We start from the raw sequence: 22,203 nt of genomic DNA on the forward strand, positions 1-22,203 counted from the left end.
TAAGGTCAAAATTGACTAAATAACTCTCACCTAGCTGAGTATACTGTTTCATTAGACATACTGCTTTTGGTGGCTTCCAGTGCATTCTAAGGTAATGAAAAAAAGATGCAATATTTATCAAGCCCATGCACCTTTTTGATAAGGCGCACGGCAGTAAAAAAAAAAAAAAAAACATAAAAAAATGCTTCTCACAGACAGCATTGATAAATCTCCCCCCAAGTGCCCATGAGTAAGGGGCGGTAGCCTGCATGACCACTGCTCCATGAGCTGGTTAGGGGACAGAAATAGCCAAGGAAAATAAATGGAGCAACAGTCATGCATGTATATAACCGCTTCATTTACATTGGGCCCTCTGGGACTGCAGTTTCCTTGACTGATGTGGTTGTGACTGCCATGACCCCCACAGACTGACCAATACAAACTCATATGGAGCCATAATGCAGTAACCAATATCAAGTACTCACAATTACAGATATGTATGTACTGCCTTCATATCAGCCTACTTGCTCTTGTATAACCCCCAGGGCAGGTAACTGTGCTGACCAAACTTCATAGGGGGCAGTTTTACACAGTCATATACTTAAAGGGGTTATCCTGGAATAAAAAAAACAGGGCTATTTTCTTCCAAAAACAGTGCCACACCTATCCCCAGGTTGTGCGTGATATTACAACTTGGCTCCATTCACTTCAATGGAATGGAGCTGCAATGCCACACACAGGTGTGGAGCTGTTATTGGAAAAAAAAATGTTTTTATAATCCTGGATAACCCCTTTAATTTTGCTGCCATGTAAACCTGCCTTAAATTACCTCTCATCAAAAAAACTTTTGATATATTATAGATTAATGTATGCAGAATAACTTTACAATTGCATGTTATTAAAAAATATGCTTCTTTCTATTTAATTTTCAACTTTGAAGAAATGACCACTAGGGGTCTCCCTACCAGTCCTGGCAGCAAGCATTACAGACTCATGCTGGAGTCCTAAACACTACGAGCTGCCAGTCTGCTTTGTTCACAAAGGAGAACACTCAGAGCTGCCAGCCTGCTTTGTTCACAGCCTGTTTGGCTGTGAACAAAGCAGGCTGGCAGCTCTGAGTGTTTAGGACTCCAGCATGAGTCAGAAATGCTTGCTGACAGGACAGATAGGGAAAAATACAATAGAAAGAAGCATATTTTTCATTAACATGCTATTAGAAAGTTATTCAACATTCATTAATCTAAAATATATTAAAAGATTATTTGATGAGAGGTACCCTTTAAATACTTTCTATTGACATATACTATGGACTATGTTATGGACATATCTAGTGAAATACAACAAAGAACATGGTAATAAACAGCATGTGCCTTTTTATACGGGCTTCTATGATAAGAAAGTCCTGGCTCTTTAATACACCCACTCAACCTGTAATCTGATGCATGAATGGCAGCCGTCACAGACCGCGCTGAAATGTGATTAGAATCTATAAATACTCTGAATAAAAATTAGAAATGACAAGATTGTGTGGTGAGCACTTACTAACATTCTTCTAAATACAGGAATAGGAAGATGAACAAATGCTAAGTATAATACATGCGCACGTCAGGCAGAACAGTATCCCCCGCACACAGTAAACATACCTCTGACTCTTTGTCGCTTAAAGAACCCAGGCTTCCAAAGCTGTGGTTGGAGCTCTCATTGTTTGTTGAGGCCTGTTGAGCATACACAGGTAAGACAGAATAAACAACGTGAGTAAGGTACACATCATTCTAAAAAAAAAAAGAGACTGTGTCAAATCATGTGCAAGAGAAATAAGGGTCTGAAAATAGCAGTCCTCTTAAGGGCGTATTCCCACGCACAGTATTGTGCACATCTTTGATGTGTAGAATTTGAAGTGGTTCAGTCATTTCACTTACATTGAACTCTGCAACTTCAAAATCTGTACGTGAACATAACTTAAAAGGCTTTTTCCAAGAGGACATTTTATTTATTTATTTTTTAAAAGGGTGCCCAGGTAAGCAGTAAACAGCCATAATCTCAGCAATGATGGCACCATGACACCGTTGTAACATTTTACATTTCTCTCTAGCTTTAAAGTGGTTATCTAACTTTAAAGGGCTATGCCAATCCCAACTAATGTAGTTAAATGTGTAGGGCACGTCAAGTAAAAAATTTTTTCAAGTACAATAATTTAGAAAAATTGTCTCTTCCTGATATTCCTGCTCCTTTCCTCCCCTTATTGACAGCCCATTACCTAGGTTACAGACCACCGTTCAACTCTAGAAGCCGTGGTTGGTCTAATACATATGATTTTTTTTTTATATACAAACACCAGCCTGACCACTGCTTGGGCTGGTGTGTGTGTACATATATATATATATATATATATATATATATATACATACATACACACACACACACACACACACACACCAGCCCAACCACCTCTTCTAGAGTCGAGCGGTGGTCTGTAACCTAGACAATGAGCTGTCAAAAAGGGGAGAAAAGGAGCAGGAATATCAGAAGTAGGAGACAAAAGTTAATGTATTTGCAAACATATTTAACTTAACATTCCCTGCAAGTTAAACTACTCTATTTGGGATATGGATAGATGGCTATGTTCACATATGCATTGAAAGTTTCGAAATCGGTTTAATTAGCAAAACATCAGCAGACATATATAAAAAAAAAAAAAAAAAAAAAAAAAAGGCAACAGGGCCTCCAACAACACTGCAATGTAAATAGATTACTAGTAAAAATCTAAGTAACAAGACACTATATAAATTAATTAACCTTTAGGGACCTTCTATCAAAAAGCTAACAATTATCCAGGGAGAGCAAAACAATGGGGCAATTATCTGTAAATATTTAAACAAGCTGAAGGAAAACAAATAATAGCCGAGCACAATAAAGCCATTCCCCTTTAAGTACTGGAGTCGTTTGCCATTTCAGGAGGAAACCACAAATAGTCCCAGACTGCTAATACGCTGGTCTTCCAGGCCGCACTCCTAGGAAAGAGCACTAAACAAACGCATCTGTATTGCGTTCATTACAACATGAAACCTCTACTGACACCTAAAACCTGGCAACATCCACTGTTTACAGCGCATAGAGAAGGAAGCGTCGTGTCCTCCAGCATCGGGTACTAATGAGATGACAGATTGCTCCACTTCGGCCATCTTGTAGCATTATGTGCCTTTGCTTTCAATGTATCTTGCGCGGCCTGCGGCCCAAATTAATCACACAGTATTGAGGGTTTATTGAGAGGTGGTCGGGTTGAGGCAGGAAGGGGTTAACCGGAGTCGTGACCTGAAGCTATTCAAGAAACTTGTGCTGCAGAGTATCAAACTGGAGTGAAACACTTGTGACTCTCCCTGCCACATGATATAAATTACCATGAAAGTGTAACAAAGGACCAGCGCTGTAACCAGCATGGACGGATAAATGGAGATGACCAGTTGGCGCCTTCTATTACACTCACTGATTTATTACACGTCACCATATGAGAAGTTTTATGACCCACCTCTAAGATCCATGGCTATAATAAAGCCAACAGACAGACACATTTCTCTTTTAATGACATAGAAAAAAATAAATATAAAAAAAAACAAAAAAGCAACACAGATGTATTTCTTTTATTAACACTGGGCTCTAAATCCACAACAACATGTGAATAATATTTATTGGAAAAATAAACAATTAAAGGAGAAGTCTCATGCTCAATGTTACTAAAAAAAAAAATGGATACCCTATCCGCAATCTTCATCATTCCCATAGTGGAGGGGGTGTGGCAGCCCCCGCTTCGGGAAGGGGTCCGTACTGACAATTGAGGGGAACCACAGCGGTCTGACCCCTCGCATTCTAAAACTGCGGATAGGGGATACTTTTTTTTTTTGTAAAATTGAGCATGAGACTTCTCCTTTAATTAATAACCCGGGGAATTTTGTAAAATCATGTAAACAATACTGTCTGTGTTGCCCATAGCAACCAACCACAGCACAACTTTCATTTTTCATTTAAAAGTGAAAGCTGCTCTGTGATTGGTTTCTATGGGGTATTCTTTTAGACCAGTGGTGTCCAAACTGTTCACCGCCAGATGGTGCAAAACTACAACTGGGAGTTGTAGTTCTGCACCATCTGGAGGTCCACAGTTTTGAGACCAGTGTGTTAGACCGTTTCATATATTTCCATTGTGCTTCAAAATCCGCCATTGCAAATGTTACCACTGATGTTGCTTGCAGCATTTTGAGAGTAAACTCTAAATTGATTTGGATTTTGACTACCTCCTTCCTCCTTTATTGTGCAATGTTTCACTTGAAAGCCCAATGCAGATTATCCCTTTAAAACAACAGGGTATGCACATTTTGTGTGGTTTATAGAAGTGGATCTCTGCATCAAATTCCTGTGAATTTTGCTCTACATGAAACATAGCATGGCAGATTTATTGTGGATTTGGATTTCCCTATTGAAGTCTATAGGGAAATCCACAATAAGTCCAGACCGAATTCATAATATAAACAAACATACTCCAGATGATTTTCAATGGTACATGTGCACCTATCCACACAGGGGTACAATGACACATACTTAAAGGGGTATTCTGGCCAAATACATCTTTTCCCCTATCCAAAGGATATGGGATAAGATGTCTGATCGCGGGGGGGGGGGACCCCCCGCGATCTCTGTGCAGCACCCACATTCTATGGTCTCGGAAACCACTTTGTTTCCGGGAATGGAGACGTGACGTCATGCTACGCCCTCTCGTGACATCACACCACGCCCCCCTCCTTTCAGATCTACTATATTTCTTTGGCCAGAATACCTCTTAATGGTCTATTCACACGTACAGTATTCTGCGCAATTTGATGCAGATTTCAATGTAAACTGAATGATTGAACACAAGCTTGAAATCCTGCACATCAAATCTGCGCAGAATACTGTACGTGTGAATAGACCATTAATCTGCTATGGATTTCAGCTATTTATTCCTAATAGCATAGTACTTGTTGCCCAGTCTTCTTACCATACCTTGTGGGAGAGGAAAATCAACAATGCTGCTCTTTGCAAATGGCTGGGTAAGGGTTAATTTAAGTCTACAATATTTTTAGTTTACATGTGAACCAAGTTTCATCGAAATATCTTCAGCCATTTGGAAGTTATGCTGGTACACACACACACACGTATACATATATTAGGGATCGACCGATTATCAGTTTGGCCGATATTATCGGCTGATATTCACGATTTTGGACATTATTGGTACCGGCAATTACCTTGCCGATAATGCCACAACCCCCGCCCTCCCCAACGTGCTGCACCGCCCCCCCCAGAGACCACCGCTGCCCCATTGCCTCCCCCATCCCCAGTTTTATAATTACCTGTTCCCAGGGCACGGAGCCCGCGCTACTTCTGGCTCCTGCAGCGTCCTGCATTACGCTGTGCAATGACGAATTACGTCCTCAACACAGTCAGTGCACACAGTGACAGCTCTGGACGCCACCGGAGCCAGAAGTAGCGAGGACCCCGGGCACAGGTAATTATAAAACCGGGGATGGGGGAGGCAATGGGGCAGCGGCAGTGGTTGGACTAAGGACCGGCAGGGGGAGAGAAGCGGGCGGCAGCGGTCTCTAGCCAGAGGATAGGGGAAGTGGGGATGTTTGACTCAGGAGGACACCAGGACAGGCAGGGGGAGAGAAGCGGCCGGCGGCAGTCTCGGGCCCCGCAAAAGCCACTGCAGTTCATTGATTTAAAGCGTCCGGTTTAAATCAATGATCTGAAGCCGCTTCTTCAGGGCCGGGGGGGGTGGGGGGTGGAGAAATAGCTGATAACTTATACCAGAATATCGGTATAAGTTATCGGCTATCGGTCTGAAAGGCCACAGATTATCGGTATCGGCCCTAAAAAATAAAAAAATCGATATCGGTCGATCCCTAACATATATATGTAAATTTGAGTAGCCATATTAATCCAGTGATGCAGATGCAAATCAAAAAATGTTGCAGTATCTTGTAATACTTTTTTTTATTGGACTAACAGAATTTTGTAGAGACAAGCTTTCGGGATTCCTCCCTTTATCAAGTCCAAAGCAAAGATTTGCTTTGGACTTCAAGTAAGGAATCCCGAAAGCTTGTCTCTACAAAATTCTGCAACATTTTTTATTTGTATGCATATATATACATAAATAAAATCTATCTACATGTGCACATACCCTTACACTATCCATTATCATACAGACAGTTGGCAGCTCTGCTGACATGTTTCAATTTCCTCCTTAATTACGAAATACAGTTTATTAAAATTCGTCATTTATTAAAATTCGACAATAGTGTCACAGAGACATTAACAAACTCCAGTCACTTTAGTAAAGTAAACATGGCCATAAATACAGCGGTTACACAGATATAGGGCAAAGTCCATGCAGTTTAATGGTTTTAGAAGAAAAAATATTGAAGGAAATACAGTAAAAACTGGAGCAATGCATATAAAATGTTCAAACACTTCTTTCAGATGCCTTTATATAATGTTTTTAAGTCTGGTAAGAGGTTCATTTAAACAGAGAAACATGCATTTAAAAGTGTTGACCCTATAGGGTTTCTAATGTATCTTTGGGGGGGGGGGGGGAGTTATAATGGTGCTATCTTCTTTGGGGGGCTGTGGGGCCCCACAAACAGTGGCCTGGATGTGATGGCAATCTCTGGACGCCTCTGTTCTGTTGGCAAGACTTGGGTTGTGAATATCTAAGAGTGAATAGAGGGTTTGCACTTTTCGCACTGTTTGCAGCTGTTTTAGTAACAGGCTTTTATAGTCTGGCTGAGTGATTAAGAGGTGTCTTTGGATAGTCGCTCTCCTTGTTTGGTGCTACTGGCTTGGCACATCCGTTACTGTGGATGTAAATCAACTAGGGCCTCTTCTCAGTCTAAAGACACTGAAGCAGAAAACAGAAGCAGTAGCACTGACTAATCAATCTTGAAATACTATTTTGTAGATCATACTGGGTTACTTGAGAATAATAAGTAGATTTTTTATGCTTACCGAAAAATCTCTCAGAGGATCCATTGGGGGACACAGAGACCGTGATATATCTTGCTGCCACTAGGAGGCTGACACTAGGCATACAAAAAAAAAAAAAGTTAGCCCATCCTGGCAGGTTATACCCCGCCTACTCACCCTGAGCTAATCAGTTTAATTCCAAAGCAGTAGGAGAGGACCAACAGAGAAAGAAACCGGAAGGTGTCCGAGGGAACCAGATAAAAAAAGGAACAAAAAACAACCCCTCGGACACAAAACCGAACCCATAGCAACACAATGGGTGGGTGCTGTGTCCCCCAATGGATCCTCCGAGAAAAAGATTTTACCGTAAGCAGAAAAAAAAACACTACTTTTCTCTGTCTGTTTCATTGGGGGACACAGAGACCGTGGGACGTACAAAAGCAGTCCCCGGCGTGGGAAAATTACTCAACTCAGAATAAGGCAGAAGACTGAGCAACTGCCACCTACAACACTTTGCGACCCAAAACAGCGGCAGCTGACGCAAACGTGTGCACCTGGTAGAATTTAGTGAAAGTGAGCAAGGAAGACCAGGCAGCCACCTTACAGACTTGCAAGGCTGAAGCCCTATTGCGAAGCACCCAAGTAGCCCCAACGGAACGCGTGGAATGCGCAGTCACCCGAAAAGGAGGGACCTTCCCTTTACAACGGTACAATTTCGAGATGGCAGAACGTATCCAACCTGAAATGGTCACCTTGGAAGCCGGAAGACCCTTGCGACCACCCTCAGGAAGCACAAAGAAGGAGTCACCCTGCTGAAAGGAGGAGGTGGCGGAAAGATAGATCAGGACAGCTCGAACATCATCCAGACTGTAGGGAACGCTCCTTAGCGTTGGATGGAGCCGAACAAAATGAAGGAAGAACGATCTCCTTGTTCATGTGAAAGGGTGTAACCACCTTGGGCAAGAAGGAGGGAGGCGGCCGAAAAACCACCTTGTCCTGATGAAGGACCAAGAAAGGAGAGCGACAAGAGAAAGCCACCAGCTAGGAGATCCTCCTAATGGAAGTAATCGTGATGAGGAATGCGACCTTCCCCAAAACGATGCAAAGAGAGGCGTCCTGGAGAGGTTCGAACGGAGCCTCCCTCAAAGAGCTAAGCACCAGGTTGAGATCCCAAGGAGAATGGGAGACCTAAATGGCGGCACCACCAGGTTGGGATGTGAGAAATGGAAGCATATGGCCGCTGAAACAGAATAGAAAGAGCTCATACTTGACCTTTAAGAGAGCTGAGCGCCAAGCGCTGATCCAGACCCGATTGCAAAAAAGTAAGAAGGTGCAGAAAGGAAAAAACGACGGGGGAGATAGACTGAGCCTCGCACCACCTGAAATAATCCCGCCAAGTGCGGTGATAAATTCTAGCAGAAGAAGGCTTCCGACCCTGAAGCATGGTGCGAATCACCCTGGAAGAAAACCCCCGATCTCACAAAACCGCTGTTTCAACCGCCACGCCATCAAAGGCAGCAACAGTTAACTGGGGTGGCAAAGAGGACCCGACCCTGGGAGAGCAGATCTGGGCGAACAGTGGTACATCGGCGACTAGTCGAATTACGTCGGCATACCACGCGTCCCTGGGCCACCAGAGTAACGGGAGCCACAAGAATGGCAGGAACGCCCTCTGCCTTGAGTTTCCTCAGAACCCTGGGCAGGAGAGGCGGAAATAGGTAAGGAAGACGGAAGGACGACCAAGGGATGACAAATGCGTCCATCGCCAGAGCCAGAGGGTCTTGCGACTTCACGACAAAGCAAGGAACTGGTCTGTTGTGGTGAGAAGCAAAGAGATCCAAATCCAGGGTCCCCCAAAGATCACAGATCTGCGCAAACGCCTCCGGATGGAGAGATCACTCCCCCGGATCTGCGGAGGAGCGGCTGAGAAAGTGCGCTACAACAACCGGATGACCCTGTAGGAGGATCTCCCAGTGGAGGAGGCAAAGAAAGATGGCATGGAGCTCCAGAAAATTGATAGGAAGGTGAGCCTCCTGAGGGGACCCTGGACAGTCAGGTCCTAAAACACACCTCCCCAACCATGGAGACTCGCATCGGTCGTGACGACCTGGCGGGGGGGGGGGGGGGGGAGGAATGACCTCCCCTGGAGAAGTAGGGGAGAGTGGAGCCACCACAAAAGAGACAGATGAACGGCGGGGGACGGAAGAATCCAGAGATCCAGAGTAGACGGCGACTTGTCCCACCGGGCCAAGATGTCCAGCTGAAGAGGGCGACAGCAGAACTTGGCGAAAGGAACCGCCTCGATCCGGCCCAGTAACTTGCAGAAGTGAATCGGAACAAGAGAGGGGCGCAATAGGCGACGGAAAACCTCCTGCAGGGAGCGCCGCTTGTCCACCAGAAGACACTGGCAGCTGCAGTGTTGAAATGGAGACCCGGAAAGACAAGAGACTGGGAGGGAGACAGGTTGGACTTTTCCTGGTTGATCACAGAGTCTGTACCGTGAAATGAAGGCTCTCTAAGTTTTGTGACCAGGACGGAGCTTTGATCAAAAGATCGTCCAGGTAAGGGAGGACCAAGATCCCCCGGGCCCGAAGGATGGCAATCACTACCACCATGACTTTGGTGAAAACCCTGGGAGCCGTAGCTAGGCCTAAAGGAAGAGCCACAAATTGAAAGTGACCTGCAGGGAAAGCGAAGCGGAGGAAACGCTGATGGGCGATGGGTGAAGAAAATGGGGATGTGCAGATAAGCATACCGGATATCCACCAAAGAAAGAAACTCCCCCTGATCAATGGACGCCACCACGGAGCCAAGGGACTCCATGCGAAAATGACGTAGCCACAAATGGCGGTTGAGTAACTTGAGGTCCAGAATGGGGCAGGCAGAGCCCTCTTTCTTGGGGACAACAAAGAGATTTGAGTAGCACCCCGAAAAAAGCTCCCCTGGAGGAACTGGCACAATCACTCCCTGAGCAAGGAGGGTACTTAAAGCGACCTGAAAGGCCGCCACTAAAGAAGGGGAACGAGGAGGGCAGGATCGGAAGAAACGATCCCGGGGGAAAGGAAGCAAACTCTATCCGGTAACCATTGGATACGACAACCCAGACCCAGGAGTCCTTAACCTACGCTAGCCAAACATCCCAGAAAAGAGAAAGACTCCCTCCCACCCAAGAAGAGGACACGGGTGGGGGCGTCCCTTCTGGAGCAGGGAGTTTTAACAGTCACCGGACTTTGCTGCGAAACCGCCAGAACGGTTATCTGACTTTCAGCAATTGGAGATTGGGAGGGCAACCCGATGCAAAGGACCAAAAGGGCTGAAAGGAAGCCGCCTTCCGACAAGGATCAGAGCGGCGAGGTTTGTTCTGTGGCAGCAGAGAACTTTTACCTCCAGTAGCTTCGGAAATAATTTCATCTAGACGTTTCCCAAAGAGCAGAGAACTGGAGATAGGCAACTGTTAGAGATTTCTTTGAAGCAGCATCTGCATCTCACATGGAGCGACGAATCGCAACCAAGTTACTCGAGGCAAAGGCTGTGCATCGGGCTGACTCCAAGGCTGCTGAACAGAGGAAGTCTCCAGCCTGAGAAAGTTGGCGAGCGAGATCCGCCAAGTCCTCCCAAGGTGCACCTGACAGGATGCCCTGCCGTAGCCAAGAAGCCCAAACCGAAACTGCCATGGCCACCCAAGCGGATGCGAAGGTGAGTAGCAAGGAAAAACCTGCCGCTTCAAAGGCAAATTTTGCCAAGTTCTCGATCTTCTTTTCCGCAGGATCCTTACAGGATGCTGCGTCCGCCAGAGGCTGGGTAGTAGATTTGGACAGACGAGAAACTGGAGGATCAACTGCAGGTGGTGCAGTCCACTTGGAAACCAGATCCGGAGGAAAGGGAAACGGAGCTTGAATCTACTTGGTATCCTGGAATCGTTTGCCCGGATGCTTCCAAGCCACGTCCAACAAGGCATCAAATTCAGCATGTGATCTGAAAGTCTTGGGGGAACGCAGAGAGCAGCGAAAAGAAACCTCCGGATGAGGATCCAAAGTTCTTGGTAGGGATCGACCAATATAGTTTTTTAGGGTCGATACCGATAATCGGTGGAGGTTAGGGCCGATAGCCGATAACTAGAGATAAGCGAACTTACAGTAAATTCGATTCGTCACGAACTTCTCGGCTCGGCAGTTGATGACTTTTCCTGCGTAAATTAGTTCAGCCTTCAGGTGCTCCGGTGGGCTGGAAAAGGTGGATACATTCCTAGGAAAGAGTCTCCTAGGACTGTATACACCTTTTCCAGCCCACCGGAGCACCAGAAAGCTGAACTAATTTATGCAGGAAAAGTCATCAACTGCCGAGCCGAGACGTTCGTGACGAATCGAATTTACTGTAAGTTCGCTCATCTCGACAGATAACTTATACCGATATTCCGGTATAAGTTAGCGGCTATTTATCCCATCCCCCCCCCCCCCCCCCCCGCGCAATGCCGCTGCAGATCATTGATTTAAAGCGGGCGCAGTGGCTTTTGCGGTGCCATAGGCCGCCGCCCGCTTCTCTCCCCCTGCCTGTCTGGGGGTCCTGAGACCTATCACCGCCACCGCCCCCCCCACCGCATCGCGACCGCCCCCTCCCCCCGACCCGCCACACCGCCCCGGCCCCATTGCCTCCCCCATCCCTGGTTTTATAATTACCTGTTCCCGGGGCCCACTCTACATCTGGCTCCGGTGGCGTCCTCCTGAACTGTCACTGTGCGCACTGACGGTGACGTCACATCGCACACGTCACTAGTCATTGCGCACAGCGTAATGCAGGACGTAGCAGGAGCAAGAAGCAGCATGGGCCCCGGGAACAGGTAATTATAAAACCGGGGATGGGGGAGGCAATGGGGCCGGGGCGGTGCCGCGGGTTGGGGGGGGGGGGGGGGGGGCGGTCGTGGTGCGGCGGTGCGGTGGGGGGGCATTATTGGCTTATCGGCAAGGTAATTGCCGATACCGATAATGCCCAAAATCGTGATTATCGGACGATAATATCGGCCATACCGATAATCGGTCGATCCCTAGTTCTTGGGTCCTCCAGAACCAAGGTGGATTCCGACCCGTTATCCGCTACTACCCCTGGAGTGTGGGAGCATGCGGAGGTAGCCTTAGACTGAGGCGTATTGGACCTGGAATGAGGAGTCTGAGACCTGGGACAGTCACTGGGGGAGCGGCCCCTGGAGGGGGGACTGTGCCGGTGAGCTGGGGAAGAGGAGCGTGATCTACAGGAATAATGTCTATTCCGATTACACGGCTCTGGAGAAGAGCTGGACAAAAGCAATTTAGGGCGTGGGAATATACTCACCCTGTAAACAGCCATACTCACCTAACATGTCTTCAGCCAGCTATGGTCACCTGCGTCATGTCAGGCTGAGACAGCGAGATGAGCAGGGAAGATAGGGGGACCTGGACCCAAGGTGCAGCCCCAGGTGCTGGCCCATGGCGGGAAGGGGTTAACGGTGCATACTCTAGCACCATGCTCCTGAACCCCACCTAAAATAAAAAAAAGTAACAAAAAAGGAGAAAAGAACCTAAAACAGGCCCCAGCTATAAAATAAAAAAGGAGAACTCCAGAACTGTGTCTGCCTCCTACTGACACTAAACTAAAATGTATTAGCTCAGGGTCAGTAGGCGGGGTATATCCTGCCAGGAGGGGCAGACTTCTTTTTGGATGCCTAGTGTCAGCAAGATATACCCACGGTCTCTGTGTCCCCCAATGAAGACGACCGAGAAAATGCTATATTATAATGTATAACAGTGCTTCTAGAAGGTTTCCACCCAAAATGTGATATTTGCCATAAGTAGCAGAGAAAGAAAAATGTAAAGATTAATTTAACCCCTTAAGGAATCAGCCCATTTTGGCCTGAAGGACAATTTAATTTTTACATTTTCATTTTTTCCTCCTCGCCTTCTAAAAATCATAACTTTTATAATTTCATCCACAGACTAGTATGAGGGCTTGTTTTTTGCGGGACCAGTTGTCCTTTGTAATGACATCACTCATTAAATCATAAAATGTATGGCGCAACCAAAACACACAATTTTTGTGGGGAAATTAAAAAGAAAAATGCAATTTTGCTAATTTTGGAAGGTTTCGTTTTCACGTAGTACAATTTATGGTAAAAATGATGTGTGTTCTTTATTCTGAGGGTCAATACGATTAAAATGATACCCATTATTATATACTTTTCTATTATTGTTGTGCTTAAAAAAATCACAAACTTTTTAACCAAATTAGTACGTTTATAATCCCTTTATTTTGATGACCTCTAACTTTTTTATTTTTCCGTATAAGCGGCGGTATGGGGGCTCATTTTTTGCGCCATGATCTGTACTTTTTTTTGATACCACATTTGCATGTAAAAAAACTTAATACATTTTTTATAATTTTTTTTAAATAAAATGTATTAAAAAAGTAGCAATTTTGGACTTTTTTTTTTTTCGTTCACGCCGTTCACCGTACGGGATCATTAACATTTTATTTTAATAGTTCGGACATTTACGCACACGGCGATACCAAATATGTCTATGAAATTAATTTTTTACGCTTTTTGAGGGTAAAATAGGAAAAAACGGCCGTTTTACTTTTTTTGGGGGGGAGGGGATTTTTCACTTTTTTTTTACTTTTACTTTTACATTTTTTTTTTATTTTTTTTTATTTTTTTATTTTTTTTTACACTCGAATAGTCCCCATAGGGGACTATTCATAGCAATACCATGATTGCTAATACTGATCTGTTCTATGTATAGGACATAGAACAGATCAGTGTTATCGGCGATCTTCTGCTCTGGTCTGCTCGATCTCAGACCAGAGCAGGAGACGCCGGTAGCCGGACGGAGGAAGGTGAGGGGACCTCTGTGCGGTGTTCTGAATGATCGGATGCCCGCAGCAGCGCTGCGGGCGATCCGATCATTCATTCAAATCGCGCACTGCCGCAGATGCCGGGATCTGTATTGATCCAGGCACCTGAGGGATTAATGGCGGGTCCCTGGCTGCGATCAGCAGCCGGGATCAGCCACGCATGACACGGGCATCGCTCCGATGCCCACGGTTATGCACAGGACGTAAATGTACGTCCTGGTGCGTTAAGTACCACCGCACCAGGACGTACATTTACGTCCTGCGTCCTTAAGGGGTTAAAGGGGTACTCCGGTAGAATATATTTTTTTTTTTATGAACTGGTGCCAGAAAGTTAAACAGATTTGTAAATTACTTCTATTAAAAAATCTTAATCCTTTCAGTACTTTTTAGCAGCTTTTTGCTACAGAGGAAAATCTTTATTTTTCGAATTTCTTTTTTGTGTTGTCCACAGTGCTCTCTGCTGACACATGATGCCCGTATCAGGAACTGTCCAGAGCAGGATAAAATCCCCATAGCAAAACTATGCTTCATTGGACAGTTCCTGACATGGACAGAGGTGCCAGCAGAGAGCACTGTGGACAACACAAAAAATAAGAGTAAAGTAAAGACAACATAAAAAAAAAAAGAGTAAAGAATTTCCTCTGTAGCATACAGCTGCTAAAAAATACTAAAAGGATTAAGATTTTTTAATAGAAGTAATTTACAAATCTGTTTAACTTTCTGGTATCAGTTCATTTAAAAAAAAGAAAAAGAAAAGTTTTCCACCGGAGTGCCCCTTTATTTCTACGGAACTGTTTCTATCACCAGCTCAACCATGTGCCTCCCTCCAGGCTCGTTCTAGTGATCAGTCAAAACTTTTGTCATGTTGTAGAGTAGTTTGTAAAATGTTTTGATCGGTGAGGGTACAAGGGTTCAGATCCTAATCAATCGCTAGGATGTGCCGTAAGAAGTATGTGCCAAGAGTTTTCTCTCCCGGCTCTGTGCCATGTGACTAAGACAAACTTTAAAATAAGTCTAGGGGATTGTCTCTGTCACCATAGCAGGAAACGAGGAGGTAAGCACTCAACTGCGCGCTTCTCCCCCAGCTGGTTCCAGCAATCGGTCGGGAGATGAACATTAAGACTCTATCTGATCAAAACTTTTGATGTGATTCTAAGAACTTCGGACCCGGTCTTTTTCCTAGTATCGGGGCTCTATACACCACACAGACACTCACTGGTCCAGGCAGGGCATCATGGCATCCAGCGATTAGCTGAGCGGTAGTCTGACTGGTCAACCATCTGCAACCATGAAGTGGCGGGAGGAAAGTAGAGATTTATTGTTTTAATGTCGAAAGGCTAGGGAGTATTTGCAGAATAATAATAATAAAAAAGTCTCACATGATGACCCCTTTAACATGTTTCCAGTGGTAAATAAATACCTGACCATTTCTGGAGTCCCAATTCCACTTTATTTATTTATTTATTTTTTTTAAATATAGAGACTGAAAATCACTCACATTGGTCCGTGTCCCCATTATGGCTGACAATCTACAGTAAAACTGACCTATCAGTACATTTTTTGAGTGCGAAAGGAACCCTTACAAACAAAGAACATAGAAACTCCATGGAGATGTTGTTTTTCAAAGAATTTAAACTCAGATCCCCTACCTTGTCTCAGTTACATGCTGCCACATGCTGACAGTTCCCTTTAAAGAGGACCTATCACATGGCACTATCTATTGGTTTTATTATTTATTTGAAATCTCTATTGCTAACAGAGAAAAATAACTAAATATGAGTAATTATAGAAAATTTAATTTTTTTAATAATCAGAGTGAGACAGTGGTTAACGTGTGGCCTTAATCTTACCCCTTTTTGTGTGGATCCGCATGATCTCACCCCAATTTGTGAAATCTCTCTGCATGTGTGTGTCTGTGCAAGATCTCACCGGTAAAACAGCGAAAAGGGATAGGGGATAAGAGGTCTGATCACGGGGGTCCCACCGCTAGGGACCCCCGCAATCTCTCATTCCGTACCCACCTTTGTGGAGGCTGGAGGCTCTGAGTGTGAAGCGTTACTACCACGGGGCCGGAGTATTGTGCCGTCATGACTCCACCCCCGTGCGACATCACGCTCTGCCCCCTCGATGCAAGTCTATGGGAGGGGGCGTGACGCTTCACACCCTGAGCCTCCAGCACTCACAAAGGTAGGTGTGGAATGAGAGATTGCGGGGGTCCCCAGCGGTGTGACCCCCGTGATCAGACATCTTATAAGATGTCTTAGGGCCGAAGTACCCCTTTAAATGTGTAGTTAAGATGCAGTAAGTCCCCAATTACCCTCTAGAAGGTGATGCAGGAGACAAGATGTATCTATGTCTATAGATAGTATTTGGTGATCTGTAAAAGAAAAATAAAGCTCCAACCACTCCCAATATTAAAGGGATACTGCAATGTAGGACAATTAATCCCCATTCCAAAGGATAGTGGATGTGTGTGTGATTGCGGGGTTGGGGAGGGGGAGATATAGGGATCCCACCGTGACGGCACGCACCCTCAATTAATCTCTATGAGAGGGCCGAAGATACAACACTCTGGTATCTCCGGCTCTCCCATAGAGTTGAATGGAGGACGATTAGCATGGGGAGAGCTGGTGCACCATTCAGGAGACCGGTTGGAGCCCAAGTGATCAGCTACTTATCCTGTGGATGGGGGATAAATTGTCCTACACTGCAGTACTTTAACCCCTTCGTGACCTCTGCACACCTGTTTACAACTAACACTAAGGGGCTTTACTCCACTGAAGAAGTCTTTTATGATGCTGCAAATTATGCCATGCACAGGTGTGCCATGTTGGGTTCAGCAGGTGCTCGGCTGCCGAATGACAGCTGAGACTGTGTTCTACCAGGGTCGTTGAAATGTCTAATCCCATGAGTTCATGACATTAGATGACTGTGGCACCTAAGGAGTGTGACTGGGGTGATCATGGGCTTCAAATAGGCTGTCAAGGTTCTTGGGGGCCCTCATGTTTGCCATCTTTCTACACCCATTGGGGGTGTTGATTGGTGGGCAGGTAAGTATTAGATGGCTTGGATTTGCAGCTTAAAAACAGTGCACATGGAAAATAATCACAACAAATCCACACCCAATTGTGCTCTTATTGGTGTGGATTTGCCGTTACTGATTTTTCTTTTCTTTCTACAAACTATGCAAAAAAGAAAAGAAAAAAATATCAAGGTAAGGTGATTTGCAAGCATAAGTTACATGAGGAATTTTGTTGTTAATTTTTACTTACCTACTGAACAAAATGGGGGAAATCTGCAACAAATGATTGACCAACATATAATAAAATTATCTTGATCTCCTCTTATACCCAAACAGGTAGAACTCTAGAAATCAAAGCTGGTAGGATGGGAAGAAGCTGATGGCGACCACCTAAAGACTTATAGTTCAGTCAGCATGAAAGTGATGACAAGTTTCCTTGAAAAGGAAGTCTACAGTGCTATAACTAGTGAAAATCCAGCGGGGGAAAAAAAAACCTCCAGCATTTCTGTCCTGTCTAAAATCCTCCTACAGTTTCATGGAGCACAGCGATTGGCCTGATCACGGGCCTGCTTGTTTACTATTACGAACTAGGTTTTATCTTAGTAATGCAGTCCGGCAAAAGGTTTCTAAATTATTAAAACACAATTATTCTCTCTCTAAATTTCTTTTTTTTCTGTCTTAAAGGGGTCCTCCACTGCCGACTTCCGGAGCGCCGCTCTCAGTGTCCGGAAGTTAATTACTCCGAACGCTGTGTAAGGGCTTCCGTGTTCGAGGCCGCCCCCTCGTGACATCACGCCCGCCCCCTCAAGGAAAGTAATTGGGAAGGGGGCGCGACCGCGACCATAGACTTTCGTTGAGGGGGCAGGCGTGACGTCACGAGGGGGAGGGCGTGACGTCACGAGGGGAGGGCTCGAACACGGAAGCCCGCACACAGCATTCAGAGTAATAAACTTCTGGACGCTGCGAGCGTAGCTCCGGAAGGCAGGGCAGTGGAGAACCCCTTTAACTCATCCAAAGATGATCATACACTTTATATCAGTGATCTCTAAACTGGGAACCTCCGAATGTTGCAAAAATGTTTGCAACATCTGGAAGTCCACAGTTTGGAGTATGTTGGAAACATCATTTGGGAAGATTTATCAAAACCTGTGCAGAGGAAAAGGTGACTAGTTGCCCATAGCAGCCAATCAGATTGCTTTTTTTTTAAATGGCCTCAGAAAAAGAAGGAAATATGAAAAAACGAGGTGCGCTCCTGGTTGAGTATTATTACGGTGGGGTAACGTGTGCTCAGGTAGATGCACCTTACCGTGAGTAGTTGTGCTGAGGGCACAACACCTTGGATCGCCTGTAGACTCGCTGGGGTCTGGAGTCTGGAAGGTGGGAGGCTGCCTTGGCGTCCTTCACCGCTACTACCATATTCAGAAGTAGTGAACTGATGGGCTGCCCCACTTTTTCTCTGAATAGGCTTTTGATAAATCTCCCCACATTCGTGTACACTGAGCACTAAATGCAACACAAACTACAAACTATTAAGAATATTTAGAGTATGTTCACATGGCACCGGTAGATCATTCCGCAGGCAATGGTAGAACAGTCTGGCGCTAGGACTGCTCGGAAATGTGTTGTCTCCTTAAATGGCAATGCGTTTCCAAGTGAAAAACAATGGGACTTTGCTGCAATGGAATTTCAGAGCAAAATTTTTATGCTTGTAAAGTCTGTCATGTGAACGATGCCTTAGGCTAGGGTAGTGTTTCCCAACCAGGGTGCCTCCACCTGTTACCAAACTACAACTCCCAGCATGCTGGGAGTTGTAGTTTGGCAACAGCTGGAGGCTAGTGATAAGCAACAGGGGCCACTCGAATTCGCAATATTTTGCGAACATATGGACGAATATTCATCCTATATTCACGACATTCGCTATGTTCGTTTACTTTTTTTTCCCCATGCAAAAATTCGTAATGAAATTCGCATAGTGCGCGCGCTATTATATCTTTCACCTAAAAGAAGGGAGGGATCAGTGTCCTCAGGAAGTGCCGATATTCGTGAATATTTGCACATACCAAATTTTCGCGCTCCACACCGACTCACACAGTTAATAATATTGGAGCCATCTTTGGAGCACAAGCTGGAAGCAGGGAGGGATGATCACTTTTATATATATTCGGAATGACAAATATTTATTTATTTATTTTTACACAGTACACATCACTGTTGTGAAGAAAAAAAAATAAATATTTGTCATTCCAAATATATAGCGCTATATTCTAAATATTCGCGAAATTTCGAAGGGCTTATATTCGGGGTAAAAATGTGCATTTCGAATATTCGCGGTCAACACTACTGGAGGCACACTGGTTGGGAAGCACTGGGCTAGGGTGACAATGCGGAATTTCCGGACAGAAAAATTCTGCCCGAAGATTCTGAGTGTGGTCAGCACTGTACAGTGTTGTCCTCACAGCCGGCAATGTATTCCAGATGAAATCTGCTAAAAGAATGAGAAAGAGGTCTGCCACTGAAACTCTGTAGTGTGCATTGGCAGCAATGGGATTCTGCTGCACCGGAATTTCCTAGTTGCATTGTAAAGCGGAATTCCACTCCAAAATTCCTTAGTATGAACCGTAGTAAGGCATTATATGTTCCGTATAAGTGCCAAGTAGACATGGTGGGGCTGATCCAAGATAATATGACAGAATTCCCTATTTGGTGAATTATTTATGAGCAAAGGTTTCTTTATATTGTACTAGAAAAGAAGATACATATTAGGGATCGACCGATTATCGGTATGGCCGATATTATCGGCCGATAATCACGATTTTGGGCATTATCGGCATCGGCAATTATCTTGCCGATAAGCTGATAATGCCCCGCCCCCCGCACCGCCCCCACTGCACCCCCGACCCACCGCACCGTGTCGCACCCCCCACCGTGATGCTAGGTGGTATACCGGTATGGATTTTTTCCCATACCCCTATACCGGTCGGGCCCCTCCCCCACCCTCCGAGTCAATAAAAAAATTAAACTTACCCGTAATGGGGGTGGTCCAGGCCATCCTTCCTTCATGTAGTGTCCGGGGGCGTTCCGGGTGGAGGGTGGTCCGGTCCGGGCTGTCCTTCTCCCACGGTCTTCTTCTCCACTCCGGGCAGGCTCCGGCCTAGTACGCTGCATAGACGCCGCTACGCCGTGACGTCAGGTGCGTCGCTGCGCACGGGCGTCACTGCGCAGCGGCGTCTATGCAGCGTACTAGGCCGGAGCCTGCCCGGAGTGGAGAAGATGACCGCAGGAGAAGAAGGACAGCCCGGACCACCCTCCACCCGGAACGCCCCCGGACACTACATGAACGATGGATGGATGGCCCGGAACACCCTGGCAGGTAGGGGAGAGAAGCGGGTGGTGGCGGCGGCGGCGGTCTATGGCCCCGCAAAAGCCACTGCAGATCATTGATTTAAAGCGCCCGCTTTAAATCAATGATCTGTAGCGGTGTCGCAGGGGGTTAAATAGCCGATAACTTATACCGGAATATCGGTATAAGTTATCGGCTATCGGCCCTAAAAACCCGATATCGGTCGATCCCTAATACATATATTATATTATAATAACATGTTATAAAAAAGAAGGCTGCAGGATTCACCAAACCTGGCTGAAGGACATGTTTACTGTGATATTCCTGGAATTTATAACCACCAAGATAGGAGATGAAGAGCTCGGCCCAAGACACCATCTCAGAATTATATACAGTGGGGCAAAAAAGTATTTAGTCAGCCACCAATTGTGCAAGTTCTCCCACTTAAAAAGATGAGAGAGGCCTGTAATTTTCATCATAGGTATACCTCAACTATGAGAGACACAATGAGAAAAAAATCCATTAAATCACATTGTCTGATTTTTAAAGAATTTATTTGCAAATTATGGTGGAAAATAAATATTTGGTCAATAACAAAAGTTCATCTCAATACTTTGTTATATGGCAAAGAGTAAATGAAAGCACTCACCACGTCAATCTGCAAGAAATTCTCTTCAAGCTTTATTCTTGTAACAAAGTGCACGTAGGGGGTGAAAATACAGGGCGGCAGGATTGTATAGGCAAGGGAAAAGGACAAGATGCTGGGGCGACGTTTCACACCAAACGGTGCTTTCTCAAGCACTCAATGGGAAAGCACTGTTTGGTGTGAAATGTCGCCCCGGCGTGTTGTCCTTTTCCCCTGCCTATACAATCCTGCCGCCCTGTATCTTCACTCCCTACGTGCACTTTGTTACAAGAATAAAGCTTGAAGAGAATTTCTTGCAGATTGACGTGGTGAGTGCTTTAATTTACTCTTTGCTATATTTCTGTTGCCTGAACCAGTTTCCATGATTTTGCACCATCTGAAGACGTCTGTATGGGGAGTGAGTTACACGCTCAACATGGAGGATTAGCTGCATAGAAGCTTAATGTGCTGAAGTTTTCTTTATATCTCGGACTTTCAATACTTTGTTATATACCCTTTGTTGGCAATGGCAGGGGTCAAATGTTTTCTGTAAGTCTTCACAAAGTTTTCACACACTGTTGCTGTTATTTTGGCCCATTCCTCCATGCATTCCTTCCATTCTTCCATGCAACACGGACTTTCCACTCCCTCCAAAGGTTTTCTATGTGGTTGAAATCTGGAGACTGACTAGGCCACTCCAGAACCTTGAAATGCTTCTTACGAAGCCACTCCTTCATGCCCAGGTGGAGTGTTTGGGATCATTATCATGCTGAAAGATCTAGCCATGTTTCATCTTCAATGCCCTTGCTGATGGAAGGAAGTTTTCACTCAAAATCTCACGATACATGGCCCCATTCATTCTTTCCTTTACACAGATCAGTCATCCTGGTCCCTTAGCAGAAAAACAGCCCCAAAGCATGATGTTTCCGCCCCGATGCTTCACAGCTGGTATGGTGTTCTTTGGATGCAACTCAGTATTCTTTCTCCTCCAAACCCAACGAGTTGTGTTTTTACCAAAAAGTTCTACTTTGGTTTTATCTGACCATATCACATTCTCCCAATACTCTTCTGGATTATCCAAATGCTCCCTACCAAACTTCAGACGGACCCGGACATGTACTGGCTTAAGCAGGGGGACACGTTTGGCACTGCACAATTTGAGTGCTTGGAAGCGTAGTGTGTTACTGATGGTAGCCTATGTTACTTTGGTCCCAGCTCTCTGAAGGTCATTCACTAGTTCCCTCCATGTTGTTCTGGGATTTTTGCTCACCCTTCTTGTGATCATTTTGACACCACGGGGTGAGATCTTGCGTGGAGCCTCAGATCGAGGGAGATAATCAGTGGTCTTGTATGTCTTTCATT

The 22,203-nt window shown here is 45.3% G+C and overlaps 1 protein-coding gene across 7 annotated transcripts in view; it reads right to left on the reverse strand.

Moving 5' to 3' along the window:
- Positions 1-22,203, reverse strand: part of TLK1 (tousled like kinase 1) — a 462,887-nt gene that overhangs the window by 55,863 nt on the left and 384,821 nt on the right. For all 7 annotated transcript variants that reach the window (XM_056534350.1, XM_056534353.1, XM_056534352.1 and 4 more), the window contains one exon: positions 1,623-1,694. In XM_056534350.1, coding sequence (XP_056390325.1) covers positions 1,623-1,694 — 72 coding nt within the window. The remainder of the gene's footprint in view (positions 1-1,622; positions 1,695-22,203) is intronic.

This window comes from Hyla sarda, chromosome 8, assembly GCF_029499605.1.
Source record: "Hyla sarda isolate aHylSar1 chromosome 8, aHylSar1.hap1, whole genome shotgun sequence".
NCBI lineage: Eukaryota > Metazoa > Chordata > Amphibia > Anura > Hylidae > Hyla > Hyla sarda.